At 41.7% G+C, this 19,290-nt stretch overlaps 2 protein-coding genes across 2 annotated transcripts in view; one reads left to right on the top strand and one right to left on the bottom strand.

The window, feature by feature from the left end:
- Nucleotides 1-11,182, top strand: part of LOC110495677 (calcium-binding protein 39-like) — a 21,049-nt gene extending 9,867 nt beyond the window's left edge. Inside the window, exons 2-9 of the mRNA XM_021571047.2 lie at nucleotides 5,522-5,659; nucleotides 6,339-6,503; nucleotides 6,621-6,739; nucleotides 6,838-7,006; nucleotides 7,243-7,302; nucleotides 7,970-8,035; nucleotides 8,164-8,307; nucleotides 8,474-11,182. Of these exons, the coding sequence (XP_021426722.1) occupies nucleotides 5,558-5,659; nucleotides 6,339-6,503; nucleotides 6,621-6,739; nucleotides 6,838-7,006; nucleotides 7,243-7,302; nucleotides 7,970-8,035; nucleotides 8,164-8,307; nucleotides 8,474-8,653 (1,005 nt within the window). The 5' untranslated portion in view covers nucleotides 5,522-5,557 and the 3' untranslated portion in view covers nucleotides 8,654-11,182. The remainder of the gene's footprint in view (nucleotides 1-5,521; nucleotides 5,660-6,338; nucleotides 6,504-6,620; nucleotides 6,740-6,837; nucleotides 7,007-7,242; nucleotides 7,303-7,969; nucleotides 8,036-8,163; nucleotides 8,308-8,473) is intronic.
- On the bottom strand, nucleotides 10,007-19,290 carry LOC110495676 (cytidine and dCMP deaminase domain-containing protein 1-like). Its single transcript, XM_021571045.2, has 10 exons — nucleotides 19,024-19,290; nucleotides 17,927-18,030; nucleotides 16,151-16,328; nucleotides 15,704-16,066; nucleotides 15,264-15,491; nucleotides 14,725-14,774; nucleotides 14,397-14,566; nucleotides 13,705-13,894; nucleotides 13,400-13,457; nucleotides 10,007-12,855 (listed from the first exon to the last, which is right to left on the bottom strand). Exons 1-10 carry the CDS (start codon nucleotides 19,145-19,147, stop codon nucleotides 12,755-12,757), a joined length of 1,566 nt encoding a protein of 521 aa, XP_021426720.2. The 5' UTR covers nucleotides 19,148-19,290; the 3' UTR covers nucleotides 10,007-12,754.

Raw genomic sequence — 19,290 nt, 5'->3', positions numbered from 1 at the left:
TAGGCTACATTAGACCAAGTTAAGGTTACACCAGGGAAAATCAGTTTATTTGTAAAATATTACATACTCAAGGCCCCTAGTCTGTTACTAGACATCCGATAATGAACCCAAGTCTGTGAATTGTGTCCAACTGGGCCTAGGCTACATCCAGGATCCTTGGTTTCATCCAATCGCTCCTCATATCCGTAGGCTTCGTGGTATGTTTATAAAGTAGGCTAGCAGCCTTTTATTTCCTGGTTGAGCATGTTGTGGCGTGTCTGAATCAGGATTATCCCTTCCATTATGGACTCATGCAGTTGCCTGTCCAGAGACATTTAGCCTCATTCTTGTTTAATTCTGATTGATGGGTTGTTATTAAAGTTGCATTAATCAAATCAAATGCTTTACGAAGCATGTGATAAATAACATGTTAGTCAGGGGTGACTAACAGTGAAATGCTTACTTACGGGTCCTTTTCCAACATTGCAGAGCCAAAGATACTACTAATACTGTGTTTACCTCACAGCTTCATGGGAAATGCAGTTTTTTTAACAGGTCTGGGTGGGGAGAGCGGGGTTGGGTAGAGAGGGGGCTCCTTTCTTGCTTGTAGTCAGTGAGTGGGATAGGAATAGGATTTTCTTGGATTCACTGTCTTGCGTTTTGCGCTGGGGCTTTTTCAGGGGTGACTGCAAGCATACCAAACATCCAGATAGAAATGGATAGTGTAGAACAGACATTCTCTTGCATGAAGAAAAAAGGAATAGGGAATCCCATCTGCTCTACATGATGTGCAAGGCTGTGAGCGATGCAGTCCACTGACTAGTCTCCTGCTGTGGACTGTGATCAAAGTGACAAGCTCCTGGCATCAGTTTGTCTGTTCTGTTTTGGGAGGAATGGAGGTAATACCGTCACGCTCAGCACTAAGGATTAACAGTCACAAGTTATACTCACCCCCACCCTCTCCGTCACACTCAATCTCTCTCTCTGAGAGTTTGTTTCAGCAGCTAGGTTATCCTTCATGTTGGCATCAAACACTCCATGACAATAATGTTGTAAGATTCTTGCTAGAATGTAAACTGTGTTAGAACTCTAGGTGCCAACATGGCGAACCATTGGAATCCTAAATCTCAAACGGAGTTGGCCTAACTTTACACTGGCCATGAGTAGGCTATTTCAGTATTTCGGACGCACATTGTTGAGACATCCTCTTGAGTGATGAAACGCACACACCTATTATCTGTCCTCTGGCTGCCTTTTGTTTTGTTGTCATGACAACCATGAATGCAGTGAGGTGTGCAGAGTGTAGTCTGACTCAGCGTAAGCGGGTATTGCTTATGCCCTTTTATAAATCACTGCAAGATCCCAAGGGGAAGACTGCGCTCTTCTTTCTGTGGGTGTATCTCAATCCAATTGCCTTCCTCTCCTTGTCTCATCTCCTCCATCACTAATGTTCTTCAGTCCTGGTCTGGGACACCCTCAGGGGATGCAGGCTTTTGTTTGTTCATTTCACATCAATGTAGATGAACTGGAGGAGATTAGAAGAAGATACTTCAGATGCACCCCATGTCAAGTAAGGGGAGAAATGCCTGTGGTACACTGATATATGGTATAATTAGGCAATAAGATGCCAATATGCCACGGCTAAAAGCTGTTCTTATGCAAAAACTCAATGTGGAGTGCCTGGATACAACCCTTAGCCGTGGTTTATTGATCATATACCCCAAACCCCCGAGGTGCCTTATTGCTATTATAAACTGGATACCAACATAATTAGAACAGTAAAAATATGGTTTGTCATACCTGTGATATACCAGTTTTCAGCATTCAGGGCTCGAACCACCCTGTTATAACGTGTGATATACACTGAGTGTACAAAACATTAAGAACACCTCCCTAATATTGGTTTGTACCTCAATTCTTCGGGGCATGGACTCTACAAGGTGTTGAAAGCGTTCCACAGGGATGCTGGACCATGTTGACTCCAATGCTTCCCGCAGTTGTGTCAAGTTGGCTGGATGTCCTTTGTGTGGTGGAATATTCTTGAAACACACAGGAAACTGTTATGAAAAACCCAGCAGCGTTGCAGTTCTTGACACAAACCACTGTGCCTGGCACCTACTACCATACCCCGTTCAAAGGCACTTCAATCTTTTGTCTTGTCCATTCAACCTCTGAATAGCAAACATAGACAATCCATCTCAATTGTCCGAAGGCTTAAAATTCCTTCTTTAACCTGTCTCCTCCCCATCTATATTGATTGAAGTGGATTTAACAAGTGACATCAATAAGGGATCATAGCTTACACACTGTTGGCATTCTCTCAACCAGCTTCATGAGGTAGTCACCTGGAATGCACTGGTTAAAAGCTAATTTGTGGAATTTCTTTCATTGATAAATGCATTTGAGCCAATCAGTTGTGTTGTGACAAGGTAGGGGTGATATACAAAAGATAGCCCTATTTGGTAAACGACCAAGTCCATATTATGGCAAGAACAGCTCAAATAAACAAAGAGAGATGACAGTCCATCATTACTTTAAGATGTGATGGTCAGTCAATTCGGAACATTTCAAGAACTTTGAAAGTTTCTTCAAGTGCAGTCGCAAAAACCATCAAGCGCTATGATGAAACTGGCTTTCATGAGGACCACCACAAGAAAGGAAGAGAAGACCCAGTGGAAATCTGTCCTTTGGTTGGAGTCCAAATTTGAGATTTTTGGTTCCAACCACTCTGTCTTTGTGAGATGCGGAGTAGGTGAACGGATGATCTCCGCAGGAGGTGTGACGTTGTGGGGGTGCTTTTCTGGTGACGCTGAACCAGCATGGCTACCACAGCATTCTGCAGCAATATGCCATCCCATCTGGTTTGCACTTAGTCCCACTATCATTTATTTTTCAACAGGACAATGACCCAACACACCTCCAGACTATGAAAGGGATATTTGACCAAGAAGGAGAGTGATGGAGTGCTGCATTAGAGGACCTGGCCTCCATAATCACCTGACCTCAACCCAATTGAGATGGTTTGGGATGAGTTGGAGCCGCCTTCCTGGGGGCCACACAACTTGAAACATGACATAATACAGAACATTAATAGACAAGAACAGAACTACATACATGTTCTTTTAAAGGCACAAGTAGCCTACATTTCAACGCATACACCAACTATCTAGGTCAAATAGGGGAGAGGCGTTGTGCTGTGAGGTGTTTCTTTGTCTATTTTTTTTAAAGCGGGTTTGCTGTTTATTTGAGCAATATGAGATGGAATGGAGTTCCATGCAATAATGGCTCTATATAATACAGTACGTTTTCTTGAATTTGTTCTGGATTTGGGGACAGAGATAAGACCCCTGGTGGCATGTCTGGTGGGGTAAGTGTGTGTCAGAGCTTGTGTAAATTGACTATGCAAACAATTTGGGATTTTCAAAAAAAGAGTAGAGGGCCTAGAGAGATGCCCTGCGGTACACCACACTTTACATGTTTGACATTAGAGAAGCTTCCATTAAAGAAAACCCTTGTTTTATATTAGATTGCCATATTGTGGATTTAGAGCGATTGAAAACTGAGCTGAGGTTCAACAACAGTTTATGGTCAATAATATCAAAGGCAGCACTGAAATCTAACAGTACAGCTCCCACAATCTTCATATTATCATTTGTCAGTGCAGTACATGTTGAGTTTCCTTCTCTATAAGCATGCTGAAAGTCTGTTAGTTTGTTTACAGAGAAATAGCAATGTATTTGGTCAAACACATTTTTTTCCCAACAGTTTGCTAAGAGCTGGCAGCAAGCTTATAGGTCTGCTGTTTGAACAAGTAAAGACCGCTTTACTATTCTTGGGTAGCGGAATTAAAGATAGATTAAAGACAGATAGGAGTGGCTATAGAGTCCACTACCGTCCTCAGTAGCTTTCCATCTAAGTTGTCAATGCCACGAGGTTTGTCATTATTGATCGATAACATTCATTTTTTTTCCACCTCTCCCACACTAACTTTACAAAATTCAAACTTGCAATGCTTTTCTTTCATTTAGTTTTTTTATGCATGGAAATGATGGCTCACTCTTCGTTGTTGGCATTTCCTGCCTAAGTTTGCCCACTTTGCCAATGAAGTAATGATTCAAAATAATTGGCAAAATTAAATGATTTTGATGAATAAGCCATTTTATTCGATGAAAGATGGAGTTGAATTTGTCTTTCTGCCCTTAAATTCATTTAAACTTTTTTTTTCATCATTCTTTTAAAAAAATTCATTGACTTCATAATATAGTTTCTTCTTCTTTTTGAGTTTAGACACATTTCTCAATTTGCAGTAAGTCAACCAGTCAGATGTGCAGCCAGACTTATTAGCCACTCCTTTTGCCCCATCTTGTTCAACCATAGGGTTTTTCAATTCCTCATGAATCCATGGAGCCTTAACAGTCAGTTTCTTAACAGGTGTGTGTTTATCAATAATTGGAAGAAGCAATTTCATAAACTCATCAAGTGCAGCGCCTGGATGCTACTCATGAATCACATCAGACCAAAACATATTTTGTAACATCATCCACATAAGTCACAGCTAAATCTCTTATACACTATTTTTAGGCCCAGCTGTTGGAACTTTGGCTTTCCTGGATATAGCCACTTTATTGTGATCACTGCATTCAATGGGTACGGATACTTGTTCCTGTAGTGTTTGTAAACATGGAATAGCCTTCCTTTCTCAGAACAATAATAGACTGATGAGCTTCAGAAGAAAGGTATTTGATTCTAGCCATTTTGATCCTGTAATCAAACCCACAAATGCTGATGCTCTAGATAACTCAACTCGTCTAAAGAAGGCTAGTTTTATTGCTTCTTTTAATCAGCTCAACAGTTTTCGGCTGTGCTAACATAATTTCAAAATGGTTTTCTAATGATCAATTAGCCTATTAAAATTCTAAACTTGGATTAGCAAACACAACGTGCCATTGGAACACAGGAGTGATGGTTGCTGATAATGGGCCTCTGTACGCCTATGTAGATATTCCATTAAATATCAGCCGTTTCCAGCTACAATAGTCATTTAAAACATTAACAATGTCTACACTGTATTTCTGATCAATTTGTTATTTTAATGGACAGAAAATGTGATTTTCTTTCAAAAACAAGACATAAGTGACCCCAAACTTTTGAACGGTAGGTATAAACGGACGGTATAAATAAGCAATGTTGCCTGGGGGGGTGTTGGCACCTCAGGGGTTTGTGATATATGGCCAATATACCAGGGCTAAGGGCTGTTCCTATGCATGACGTAACGTGGATACAGCCCTTAGCTGTGGTATATTGGCCATATATCACAAACCCCTGAGGTGCCTTATTGCTATTAGAAACTGGTTACCAACGTAATTAGAGCAGTAAAAATAAATGTTTTGTCGTACTCGTGGTATACGGTCTGATATACCGCGGCTGTCAGCCAATCAACATTCAGGACTCGAACCACCCAGTTGTGTAATTTACATGTTATCGATAGATGGGGTATAATGTGTGTGTTATGTGGAATGTGTGTCCTGTGTGTGTTTTTAAGGCTGTCAGAAGAGACCCGAGGAGAGGCCCAGCCACCATGCCGCTGTTCGGTAAATCCCACAAGAATCCCGCCGACATTGTCCGGACTCTGAAGGAGAACATGGCCATCCTGGTCAAACAAGACAAGAAAACAGATAAGGTGTGATGCGTCTTCATAACACGAGTCCTTACTCCACGAATCATCACTAAACAAATCCTTACAACACAAGTCATTATAATAGTCCTCACCACACAAACCAGTACTTCCCTTAGAAAAGGCCCACAAGCAGGTGTTGTGTAACATTGCTGTTGGGGCCTCGGTGTACCTCTTCTATTTGATCCGATCAGTCAGTTGGTGTGGTTATTATTACGGTGCACCTCTTGCTGACACTGGGCTGTGAAAGTAGCATCACTGCCTGGCCGTTCCTTCATTGACACCCAGCTGTAAAGGCCCTCTCCACCATGGGTCTGTTAGAGAGGGGCTGTCCAGACAGAACTCCCAGTAACCTGGCTCTGGGCTGGAACTGCTTCAGCTCTAACCAGGCTGCTTCCACACACAGCCAGGCTATAGTGATCTCAATACAGTCCACTCCTGTCATATGCAATGCTGATATCCAGAGAAAGTCAATAGTTATGATTGGGCCTGAGGCTGAGACATAAGTGTCTACAGAGCTGTACAGAGCTGTACCGCCATAAGTAGTCAATTAAATGTCTCCCTCTTGTGGTCAACTCAAGTATAATATCATGGCAGTTTTTTTGTAAACCGCATAACATTATTAGCAGCAATATTGTTAAAGTACATATTGTGCCTGTGTGTCTAACTGGTGTCCCTGTCCCAGGCATCAGAGGAGGTGTCTAAGTGTCTTGTGGCCATGAAGGAGATACTATATGGGACCGGTGACAAGGAGCCTCACACAGAGACGGTGGCCCAGTTGGCCCAGGAGCTCTACAACAGCGGCCTGCTCATCTCCCTGGTGGAAAACCTGCAGGTCATCGACTTTGAGGTGAGACTGAGCCAAAGCCGGACCATCAGGGTCGTGTTCATTAGGCACCAAATGGAAGAAAACAGTCTGAAACAAGGAGGCTTTAGTTTTTAAACGTTTTCCATTGCATGTCTCCAGGGGAAGAAGGACGTGTGTCAGATCTTCAACAACATCCTGCGGAGGCAGATCGGCACCCGCAGCCCCACTGTCGAGTACTTCTGCTCTCACCAAGAGGTGCTATTTGTGCTGCAAAAAGGGTGAGTTTCTCTCTCACACACACTCTCCATGTACCACAGCTGACCACAGCCATTGGTATGATACTCAGTGACGTCTGCGTGTGTCCCTCTTCCTGCAGGTATGAGACCCCTGGGTCTGCGCTGAACTGTGGCATCATGCTGAGGGAGTGTATCAGACACGAGCCACTGGCCAAGCTGGTTCTCCACTCAGAACACTTCCAGCACTTCTTCAATTACGTAGAGATGGAGACCTTCGACATCGCCTCAGACGCTTTCGCCACCTTCAAGGTCAGATTACACAAGATTTGAAAGCATCTTTGGGTCCTGGAAAAACATTGTATTAAACCCATGTTAATAAGACTAGGATGTGCCGAGATGATATACTAATCTTTACATTACTGTTGTATCTGTCCATGCCCATTTGTTTGAGAGTTTACAAAATGTATAGATCAGAAATGATTCGATGCAGCAGATGATATACAATGTGTGAATTAAAGTGAGCCCGTTTCCTCCCCCATTCACAGGACCTGCTCACAAGACACAAGGTCCTGGTAGCTGAATATCTAGAACAAAATTATGATGCCGTAAGTGATATGTTCAACATTCTGCTGCCCTGGGAGCATTTACCTTTTATCAGATGGACTTCATGGAAAGAATGTTTTTTGTTGTTACACCCTCTGCCCTCTTGACAGAATTCATGAAGGAATGGGTGAATGCATTTACGACGTCACACTCGTACTCTCATTGCCATTTACCAGATGAATACACTGAAGTGTGTGTACCGATAAACAAAACATGTTGATTGATGACCCATACTCTACAATGAATGAGTGCATTTATACCACCCTTAACACACTAGCCACATACACTCCAGGCATCTGTGGTCACTGGCTTTCCCTGCTTGCATAAGACCACCTTGTCTGTTGGTTGTAGTGTGGGGCTCAGGGAAGACCCCAGGGGAGAGCAGACAGGCCGGCTGGAGGTTGCTCGGGTTACAGACGGCTGCTTTCATGCCAAAGGCCGCTGGAGGCTTATTACACACACACTGGCCCAAACAGCACACCTGATAAGGTCCCTTTTAGACCTGACTGAGAGATGTTAGAGAATATATCAACCTCAACAGACATTCAACTATCTGAAACACCTATTTAATTCTATGAACATTTTTTTATTTATTGTGAATTTATTTTGAGCCACTTTTGACTGTTGAGATGCAGCCACCCCTCAGCCTGTTCCTTTATATCTTTGCAGATCTTTGACCAGTATGAGAAGTTATTACACTCTGATAACTATGTGACAAAGAGACAGTCATTAAAGGTGTGTTCTATTATTCACATTTTATATGGATTATTTATGGACTAAAACTTTGCATGCTATTATGGTGTTGATTATCTTGCTTCATAGTAAACATTTGCATACTCTGGTCTTTGTGTGTGTTTATGTAGTTGTTGGGAGAGCTTCTGTTGGACAGGCATAACTTCACAGTGATGACCCGGTACATCAGCAAGCCTGAGAACCTGAAGCTGATGATGAACCTACTGAGGGACAAGAGCCCTAACATACAATTTGAGGCCTTCCACGTCTTCAAGGTAGGACACAAAAGCCGTTCCCTGAGCCGTTCATATACAAGGTCTGGCAAACTGGCATCCATGTTGGCCCCAAACATTCCATGGCATTACCATTGGGTTCTTACTAGAATGTAATTGCCGATATCAATGTAATGTACAGAGCTAACAGGCTGACCCCTCCACCCAGGTGTTTGTGGCGAACCCCAACAAGACACAGCCCATCATAGACATCCTGCTGAAGAACCAGCCCAAACTCATCGACTTCCTTAGCAACTTCCAGAAGGACCGCATGGACGACGAGCAATTCAACGACGAGAAGACCTACCTAATCAAACAGATCCGAGACCTAAAGAAACCCGCCTCTTAAAACCTTACCCCCATTCGTCCCCAAAACCCTTCCCCTTAGCTATGACCTTTACCCTAACCTTTACTTTTTATTGTCGACAAAAATACATTGACAATAATGATTCAATTTCTTAATATCAAAGACATTCTTTTTCTTGGTTCCTTAAACTTTGCTGAGAATAGTTCTTAATCACAGATTTTTTTTCATTGTTTTTACTTTTAAATGAATCCTTTTCTTATTAGTGTGTAGTGTTCCACAACGGGAAGGGGATTTCCTCTCTTGGGGGGAACCAATGCTTAGAGACCTTTAGGTGATTGGCTGAGTGAGCTGTGGAGACCACTGGTCATCACTTTAATTGCGCAAATATTTTTTTGAAAATGTTCTCTTTTCATTGCCACTTGCAGGCACGAGCCAGCTAGATAGTTCTGACTTCTTTCTAATACTCTCCTAATCTAACCACAGTACAACTGAAGTATCCAGAATCATAGGAATTGCTATTTCTCTATTAGAGGATCGAAATGGTCTTCTCAAATGTTCCATAGAACTCCTCTTCAGACTCACATTCCCTGCTAGTCTTACTCCTGTGGTTGTACTTCCACTATTTACACTTAAGTTATGTTTCAACACTGTAGTAGGTCCTCTGACATGACAACTCTACATTTGACCTTACAAGGAACATATTAGATGTCTGGTGATCAGCAGGGCCATTCTTCTACTGCTAACCTTCGTATAGAATATGACTTATCAATAGTTTTGATAATTGATTCTCCATGGATGGCTGGTAGCACTTTCAATATCATTCAACGCTAAAGGAGTGATTCCTTTTTGGTTTATTTTAAGCTGATGAAGTAGAATCCTGTTGAACAGGAAACTATCTTGATGATTAAAAAACAAGTTTGTCTTGTGTATAAAAGATGGTTTTAACCCATAAGTGAGTGCCATTGCGGGTGACAGAAAAATCCTCTGATTTTTTTTCTGTACGAAAGTGATTTCTTTGAACTTGTTTTCTTATTTAGATGGAGGGGGATGGTTGGTGGAACACATTAACAGTAGGGGGTACATGCAGAAGTGCCTTTATGTTTTTCCTTTTTTTTGTATTTTAAATACCTTTTTCTGGGCGGAGCTTAATTCTTATTTAGAAAAATATGGTCTGGTTGAATATATTAGTTGTGATTAAGCAATGAACCTTGAACTCACTATATTTGAGTTGTGCAGTTGAAATAGTATTTTACTTTATGAGAACTTGTTGCAGTTCATTGATCACATCATAAAACTAGGAACCAGGAGGCCAAAACTCAGGACTGATTGTCCAGGAAAGTTAACATGCCAGTAAACTGGATATGGTAGAAGCATCTTGCTCTGAATTTTTTTTTACATGTAGCTTGTTTTGGGGGAACTCTAAATTAAATAACCTCAGACAAATTGAGCCAATGCATATTTTAATTGTGGTGGTTGAGCTTAAGTTACGATCACATCTAAATTGAAAATATGAACTAATATGGCTCTTCAATGTAATATTGAATAATAAATGTGATGGGCACCATGCCATGGGACAAGTGATTGTTCTTTAAATTGCCAAATACTTTTACATTTTTAAAAAAACATTTCTAGATTGGACTTGACACACAAGGGATAGTGTCCTCAATGCCCTTGTCGTTTTGGTGAAACTCAGTCATTCTAGCCCTGTTCTATATCTGGTGCTAACATGTGAACAGATCTTCCTGACCACCTCGAGGTAGCCGGGGACAAATTGATTGGTTCGATGAAAGTTCCGTGGGCAGAGCTTAGTAACATGTCAGTGGGTGGAGTTTACAAGTAAAGACAAGTGTTTCAGGGAGGTGGACTGCTTGTGGGAGGGTGTTAAACGGCTTGCATCCCAATGCAGCTTTTGTTTTCCAACCTACTTAAATGTTATCTGACATTCTAAAATGACAAAAGGAATGAACAGCTTTATAAAATGTACAAAAACAATAATGGTGCCCTCCCTGCTGGTGCTGTGGGCTAGGACCACAAGGTCACAGGTTCAAGTCTTGCCATGCCAATGACCTTTCTCAAAAGGTATATTTTGAACCCTAGTCCCTCCCTGTATTCAAATTATGAGATTCCCAATGTTAAGATCCCTTGAATCAATGAAGGACTATTAATGGTTTGACAATCCAGATCTGTTTACACTTGTAAAATAAAGATACAATTAGTCCTCGATGGCCTCTGGAGGTAGTCAGGAAGAATCACCATCAATAATTGTAATATTCTACACAGGTCTAGAAATGGTCATAATCAGAATATGGACAAGATCAAGACACAGGACCCACATTAACACCAGGTATAAACAGGGTTTTGAATGGCAAACTGATGTTGGATTAAAATGATAAACAAGAGACTTAGATTCAGGCTGTATCAGTAGGAACTTATACCTGAGCCAAAACAGGTTTACTTATTAACATACTGTACTAAAGTAATATTGACCCTTTTCAACCATGGAATTATTATTATTTTTAATCCCATTGATACTACTGTACCACAACACCAATAAAATAAATGCATACATTGTTTTCCTGGTTTGTCATTTTATATATATTTTTTGTTGTTAGATGCTTATTGTTATCAGTTAAAAGCAGTTTGGCAAAACAGGATGAAACAATTCAAGGATGTAGGAGCCAACCATGTAACAAAGAAACAGACAAAGCACAGTTGCAGGGGTCTAGGAGTTAGTATCCTTTGAGGCAAAGTGCAATATAGTGGTGGTAGCCTGCACTGGCTGGAATGTGACTTATATTCTTCAAGTCTGGAAGAACTATAGTAAACTTAAAGCTACAATCAACAATAGCCTTCATACAACTTTCATTGTAAACTCTTCAGACAAACAATTAGGAAACACGCATTTACAGTTCACTTATACATACAAGCTTTGCAATTAAAAAAAAATCTACCTAGTACCATTTCCTTTGAATATACAGTCACTCCTTGAAACTGTCCATTACAGGGGAGTATGAAGAGGCCTTTGAATTTCCAACAATGTTAACCTGTTGAGTGTAGGGGGCAGTATTTTGATGTTTGGATGAAAAACGTACCCAAATGAAACTGCCTATTTCTCAGGCCCAGAATATGCATATAATTGTCAGATTAGGATAAACACTCAAGTTTCCAAAACTGTCTAAATATTGTCTGAGTATAACAGAACTGATATTGCAGGCGAAAACCTGAGGAAAATCCAACAAGGAAGTGCCGAAGAGAAACAAATCTCCCAGTTCCATTGCATGCCTTCCCTCCATTTAAAGAGATATCAACCAGATTCCTTTCCCTATGGCTTCCACATGGTGTGAACAGTCTTTATACATAGTTTCAGGCTTTTATTCTGAAAAAGTATCGAGAAGGATCACATCTTGGAGCAGCTTGGAGCAGACTTTCTCTCTCTCCTATTGAAAAAGCTATGATCCGGTTGAAATATTGATTATTTATTGTAAAAACAAGGCTTGATTAAAAAAAACGTTTGACATGTTTCTACAAACTTTACAGATACTATTTGGAATTTTCGTCTGCCCCATCGTGACCGCTCGAGCCTGTGGATTTCTGAACAAAACGCGCCAACCAAATGGAGGTATTTTGGATATAAAAATAATCTTTATTGGAACATTTATTGTGTAACTTGGAGTTTCCTGAGTGCAAACATCCGAAGATCAAAGGTAAGTGATTCATTTTATTGTTTTTTGACTTTTGTGACCAATCTACTTTGCTGCTAGCTGTTTGTAATGTTTTTTCTGCTGAGAGAGAGATGTCCTAACATAAACGCTTGGATAGCTTTTGCCGTAAAGCTTTTTGAAATCTGACATGCCAGGTGGATTAACAACAAGCTAAGCTGTGTTTTGCTATATTGCACTTGTGATTTCATGAACATTTTATATTTTTTGTAATTTAATTTGAATTTGGCGCTCTGCAATTGAGCGGATGTTGACGAAAATGATCCCGCTAACGGGATGGGTGCGCCAAGAAGTTAAAATGCATCCTTCCTTACTTGAATCACTGATCAATATGCGATTGGATAAATTAAACGTTTCCAATGCCAACAAGAGCCTGGGGACCATAGCCTGGTGAAACCAGACTGAAAGCTACAGGTACCATTGTTCAACAAACAGGAGAAAGGTCTGGATTTGTTGCCGACCGTAACCTCTTGTTGGATTGAAGGGCCTGTTCAGGCTGTCTCCCATGCTTCCCCACACATCCATCTGTAATCATAACAAGACATGGTCAGAGGTGGGACACAGAGTCAAATCAGAGACGGTTAGAAGGGCTGATCCATCATCTGTATTGTGGTGATTAGGTGGCGGCATGCACATTACATTTGCGCGAATGGCAATATAAAACTCAACAAAAAAAAGAAAACGTCCTCCCACTGTCAACTGCGTTTATTTTCAGCAAACGTAACATGTGTAAATATTTGTATGAACATAAGATTCAACAACGGACATAGACTGAACAAGTTCCACAGGCGTGACTAACAAATGGAATAATGTGTCCCTGTTAGTGTCTTAATGACCATTCCACGGGTGCATGTTCATTAATTGAACAAGTATGGGAAACCGTCTTTAAACCCTTTACAATGAAGATCTGTGAAGTTATTTGGATTTTTACGAATTATCTTTGAAAGACAGGGTCCTGAAAAAGGGACTTTACTTTTTTTGCTGAGTTTATTAGAGAAGGAGAAGACATGACTCTCTACAAAGTGACAAATGTCGTGCTAACTAAATGGTACAGAGAAGGACAACTCACTGGCTAGATGAAGACCAGCATGTTCAGCGTCTCTCCTGGCTAGAGAGGACTTCTGCCACTGTGACGAAAACATGTAAACACTAAAAAAATTGCATCTGTAGAAAGCACTATTATAAGTAGACCTCAGTAGCCTAACGAGGAAAACACAAGGATAGGTCAAAGCTGAATGGAAAGCATCTATGAGGAATCCATCCAGGTTTTCCCCTCATTAGTACAGATGAAGAAAATATGAGAGGAATAGACTATTGAGATGCTTCTACACCCATAGAAAAACTATTCATCCATCAATCAATGTAGGTACTCACAATTAACTTCAGGACTCCTTGGAGGCCGTGGAATCTGAGGTAGGAGATGTCTCCCTTGTCTTTGCCGCTGTCCAGGTCAGTGGTGTAGATCTGCTTGATCCCAGCTCCTCGGATCAGAGGGACACACTCATCACACGGACACTTAGTCACAAACAGCATGGTGTTCTCCTCCTCACGGATCTCTTCACTCCTAGAAACGACAGTCAATCACATTTATTTACATCATAAATCCTCATGCCCAGCTACTAATTCCTGCCCCCTGGTCCGACTTCTCGGATGTACCTCCTTGCTTCCTCTCCTTGTATCCTCTCTGCCATCTCCGCTGACCTGTAAGGACTGGACAGGTCGAGAGCAAATATACCCATGTACACATTCCCTGTATTTCCTTCATCTACAGATGTAGAATCTTAATTTCTGCAATGCATGAAATGTAAAATGTGTAGTGTATTTAAGGTTTAAAAAGGCTTCTGAAGTTTGCCAATTCCATTTTAAAAATGTCAATACCTTACGAAAAATGTATCAAAACCTACAAAAATGTCCATTAATTATAATCCACATTTCCTGTTGCTGCAATTAAGCTCCTACATCTGTACCCTGTCCTCTCATATCAGTGGAGATGAAGGGTGGATATAAGGAGAGGAAGTCACTTAGGAGTATTGAGATGGAGCCCATGTCTTCCCTCTCCTCCTGACCTGAAGGTGAGTGCGTTCTGCTCAGCGTGGATGATGTAGCGGTACTTCCTCCTCTGGCGGTCCTGCTGTTTGGTGTCCATCTGGGGGTACTGTCCGTACTCTGAGCCCACTGGGTAGGCGTTGTACCCACAACCCACCAGGTACAGCCGCCCCGTGCCATCACAACCACCCTAAAACAGATGAGCACAGGGAATGTGTTATTCATTATTCACATTGAAATCTTTTATCAGCCTTTCCACTTTATTTTTGCCATTATATTACAGAGAAAAAAATACATAATATTAATGTATAGTTATGAGCTTAGAAAATACAATAATGGTTTACTCACTGATTTCCCTTCTGCCCAAATGACAGCACCAACCCCAACCTTAGGGTCCTCTGGAATAGCAACAAACAAGTAACAGTCAGACACGTTCCATCTGTTTAAACCTTCAGACAGGTTGAACCACCCATCACAGCTTGTCCTGTTAGCCTTAAAACATGAACACATAATTAACCCTTTCAAAAAATAAAATGTTCATTTCTTGAGTGATCGGCTGACCAACCAATCAGAGAACTCCTTTTCATAGCTGCTGTCGCTAACCACTAATGAAACTAGAATGTCTTTTGGATACTTTCTGTTCATCGGACACCCGATACCCCCCCAGGGCAACACATCTCTCCAACAAACCATGGGACGTTATGTCATAACAATAGTCTCGTCATAACAATAGTCTTCTCTCCTGCATTTTTTATTTTTTATTACTTGGAACTCCTTTATGTGATTCCCCACAAAATGTGGTGACATGTCACCTTTACAAAATGAGTTCCTAGTTTGAATGAGTAATCTGGCTAGTATATAGACTACTAAACAGATATTTCAGATACCTGTTCTGTAGGCCAACAGTCTGGCCTGTACGATGCAGTGTCTGGCAATCTCCTGGGACACCCCCTGAGGCTGGGGCTGCTCTGAGGTTGCAGGCTGGGAGTCCTTCTTGTAGAATCCATGCTGGAGAAGAGGCACACTAGCAGCTACTGAGGCCAGAACCCCGACCAGCTCCCTCATGTTCTGACGCAGGTTGGAGAAGTACGGCTCCGTGGAGAAGTTCTCCAGACCTGTAGCAAGACAGTGTCAAATCCTCATCTATAAACAGTATGTTTACCATTCATTTAACAGGATCTACACAACAGATGGCGTGGCACGTGGCCTCTTGAGAAAAGGAGATCCTCAAACCTACCCATCTTGAGTTAGCCAATATAGCCCAAATACAGCTAGCCGGTGAACAAAAGCTAGCTAACAAGTATGGTTGAATGATTGTACTACGGACCTATTTTGGTGAGAATGTCACGGTGGCACTGTTCGTGTGGGATTAGGAACTCTTCGGAGAAAGTGTCCAGGTTCCGTCTCCTCTGCTTCCTGTAGAAGTCCCCAGCGTCCAATTCGGGGTCGTCCCCCGACACCCTCTCCATGAAGTCACACCCCCTGGAGGTCTCCTCCACAAACTGCTGCAGGCCAGGGGCCACGGGCTGCACCACCACACTAATGTGGGGCCGGCTGTTGGACTTCAGCTTCTCGGACGCAATTGCGTCCCACATGGCCTCCTGGGAAATGGAGTCCGTCCCATTAGGCCTGACCGCTAGCAGACTCATCTCAGGGTCACCAGGCCAGAAGGAGATGCGGCTCACCCCAGCTGGAGATGACAGACAAGAGACAAGACTTTACAAGTGATCTCTCTCTCTGTGTGCGTGTGTGTGTGTGTGATATATCTCCTCACCATTGATAAGCATCTTGAGGCAGGTAGCGCAGGGTCTCCTAGAGAAGTAGAGGTCTGAGGCAGCCAGCCTGGGCCCGTGTCTGATCACAGCTACCTGCCCCACGTGGAGCTCTGGACCGGAGCAGTGGAGACCCACCACCCTCTGGTCCCGAACCACCACCAGGCCTGTACCCCGCGTCTGACACATAGAAACAGACAGGAGATAGGTGATGATGCATATCATATAATTGATGATGCTCAATATGGTCATTTATTGCATGTTATCTATAAAAATAAAATAAAAAATGGACACATACACCAGATAGGTGCAGTGAAATGTGTTGTTTTACAGGGTCAGCCATAGTAGTACAGCGCCCCTGGAGAAAATTAGGGTGCCTTGCTCAAGGGCACATCAACTGATTTTTCACCTTGTTGGCTCAGGTATTCAAACTAGCGACCTTGCGGTTACTGGCCCAACGTTCTAACAACAATATGTTATGGCCGCTACACAGTGCATTCGGAAAGTATTAAGACCCCTTGACTTTTTCCACATCACAGCCTTATTCTAAAATTTATTTTTAAATAAATGTTTTTCATCAATCTACACACAATAACCCATGAAGACAAAGCAAAAGCTGGTTTTTAGAAATGCTTGCAAATTTATTAAAAATAAAAAACTGAAATATCACATTTACATAAGTTTTCAAACCTTTGTAGAAGCACCTTTGACAGCAATTACAGCCTCAGGTCTTCTTGGGTATGACGCTACAAGCTTGGCACACCTGTATTTGGGGAGTTTCTCACATTCTTCTCTGCAGATCAACTGTTCACCGTAGGGATGGTGCCAGGTTTCAACCAGACGTGATGCTTTGCATTCAGGCCAAAGAATTCAGTCTTGGTTTTATCAGACCAGAAAATCTTGTTTCTCATGGTCTGAGAGTCCTTTAGGTGCCTTTCGGCAAACTCCAAGTGGACTGTCATGTGCCTTTTACTGAGGAGTGGCTTCCGCCTGGCCACTCTACCATAAAGGCCTGATTGATGGAGTGCTGATAAGATGGTGATGAAATGGGAGAACCTTCCAGAAGGACAACCATCTCCACAGAGGAACTCTGGAGCTCTGCCAGAGTGACCATCGGGTCCCAATTGCTCAGTTTGGCAGAGCGGCCAGCTCTAGGAAGAGTCTTGGTGATTCCAAACTTCTTCCATTTAAGAATGGGGCGGCAGGTTAGAGCGTTGGACTAGTAACCGAAAGGTCACAAGATCGAATCCAGCTGACAAGGTAATTTTTTTTAAATTCTGCCCCTGAACAAGGCAGTTAACCCACTGTTCCTAGGCCGTCATTGAGAATAAGAATTTGTTCTTAACTGACTTGCCTTTTGGTACCCTTCCACAGATCTGTGCCTCGACACAATCCTGTCTCTGAGCTCTATGGACAATTCCTTTGACCTCATGTCTTGGTTTTTGCTCTGACATGCACGGTCAACTGTGAGACCTTATATAGACAGGTGTGTACTTTTCCAAATCATGTCCAATCAAGTTGTAGAAACATCTCAAGGATGATCAATGGAAACAGGATGCCCCTGAGCTCAATTTCAAATCTCATAGCAAAGGGTCTGAATACTTATGTAAATCAGGCATGTTTATTTTTATACATTCGCAAAAATTCTTAGCCTGTTTTCATTTTGTTATTATGGGGTATTGTGTGTAGATTGATGAGGGGGAAAGGCTGTAACAACAAAATGTGGAAAAGGGGAAGGGGTCTAAATACATTCTGAATGCACTGTAGGTCAAACTTACAAAGTCATTCTGGTTTATGTCTTCTGGTTCCTCCTTGGGGAAAAGTTCCATCCATAAACTCAGCAGGGTGAAGAGGTTAAACTTGGACAGCCTGGGTCCATGATCTAAAAACACACCATAGAAAAACAGGATTACAAACAGGAAAGGCAAGTGAGTTTTTTTGTCCACTAGATCTTTGCTGCTCCCAAGTGATAACACATTGAGCACAAATAAATTATTTAGGTTAAAGCAAACATTGGGCAGACATTTGCTTCCTCTTCCCACTGCAACTTTGGAGCACTGACATAGAATGTGAAACTGTTGGCCAGTACATTTCTCTTCAAAACATGTACGTGACTCTGGCATTCATAGGGGAGAACAACCAAATGGATGCTTGATCCAGCAACCCTACTATTACAGAGCAAGCCCAGCTTACCTGTCCGGTGCCATAAAGCTCAATACCTTTTTGCAGAACCAGTCACATGATCCTTGGAACGTCACTACCCGAAACCGGTACCATTTAAGTTTCAACTTCAATGGGGTGACAAAATTGTTACAAAAAAAATAGGACGGTTGTACTATTTAATGGTTTTGATGACTAATTTCAGAAATTCTGACATAAAGATGTAGTATATTTAATTCAACTGCTAATAATACTAGGTACATTTCATATTCACAAATGGTCTAGTTCAAAACCCAACTTTTTTCACTTTATAAATTAGTTTAAACAACATGGCACTACTTTAACTAAAATGAATAACAATATGATTTTGATTTGTTTGTTTAGGATTCCTGGCGATGTAAATAGTTTGTTTGTATGCTTGTTTGCATGTGACTATTCCTCTTTTGTTTGTTGATATGTTAATAAAAAATAAAATGAAAATCTTAAATGGGGTGACGTCAGACAGTTGATGATCACGTTTGAACGTTTCTCGACAGTTACTAGGTAGGCTACAGACGTGTGGGTTCAAACTAATAAAAGCCTAGACGGTGACACAATTACGTCTTTATTTTTAGTATGCCTCAAAGTTAATTATTCCGTGTGAGTAGCAATATTATATCGAACAGTAAAAACATTCGCAGCATTCTCTGTCAAGCTGTCAACGCAGTAGTCTCACCTTGTACTTTGGTGTCGGTTTGTGTGTTGGCTTCCCTTACATCGCGATATCCTTTACAGTTGCATGAAGCAGCACAGGTTGGTTTCAAATATTGGTTCGACTGTACAGTATCCGTCGTTGCCATTCAATCAATTGAATGTAAAATGTAGCAAACGTCACCAGTCAAGGCAAATACGTATGATGATTTGATGCTGTATGTTTCTGAACAGCGAAGCTAGGCTTCTTCCTATATCTTCTGACATGGAACGAATAGGCGGAGCTTGTCTT

This window comes from Oncorhynchus mykiss, chromosome 18 (assembly GCF_013265735.2).
Source record: "Oncorhynchus mykiss isolate Arlee chromosome 18, USDA_OmykA_1.1, whole genome shotgun sequence".
Taxonomy (NCBI): Eukaryota; Metazoa; Chordata; class Actinopteri; order Salmoniformes; family Salmonidae; genus Oncorhynchus; species Oncorhynchus mykiss.
This window is presented reverse-complemented; position numbering and strand designations above follow the sequence as displayed.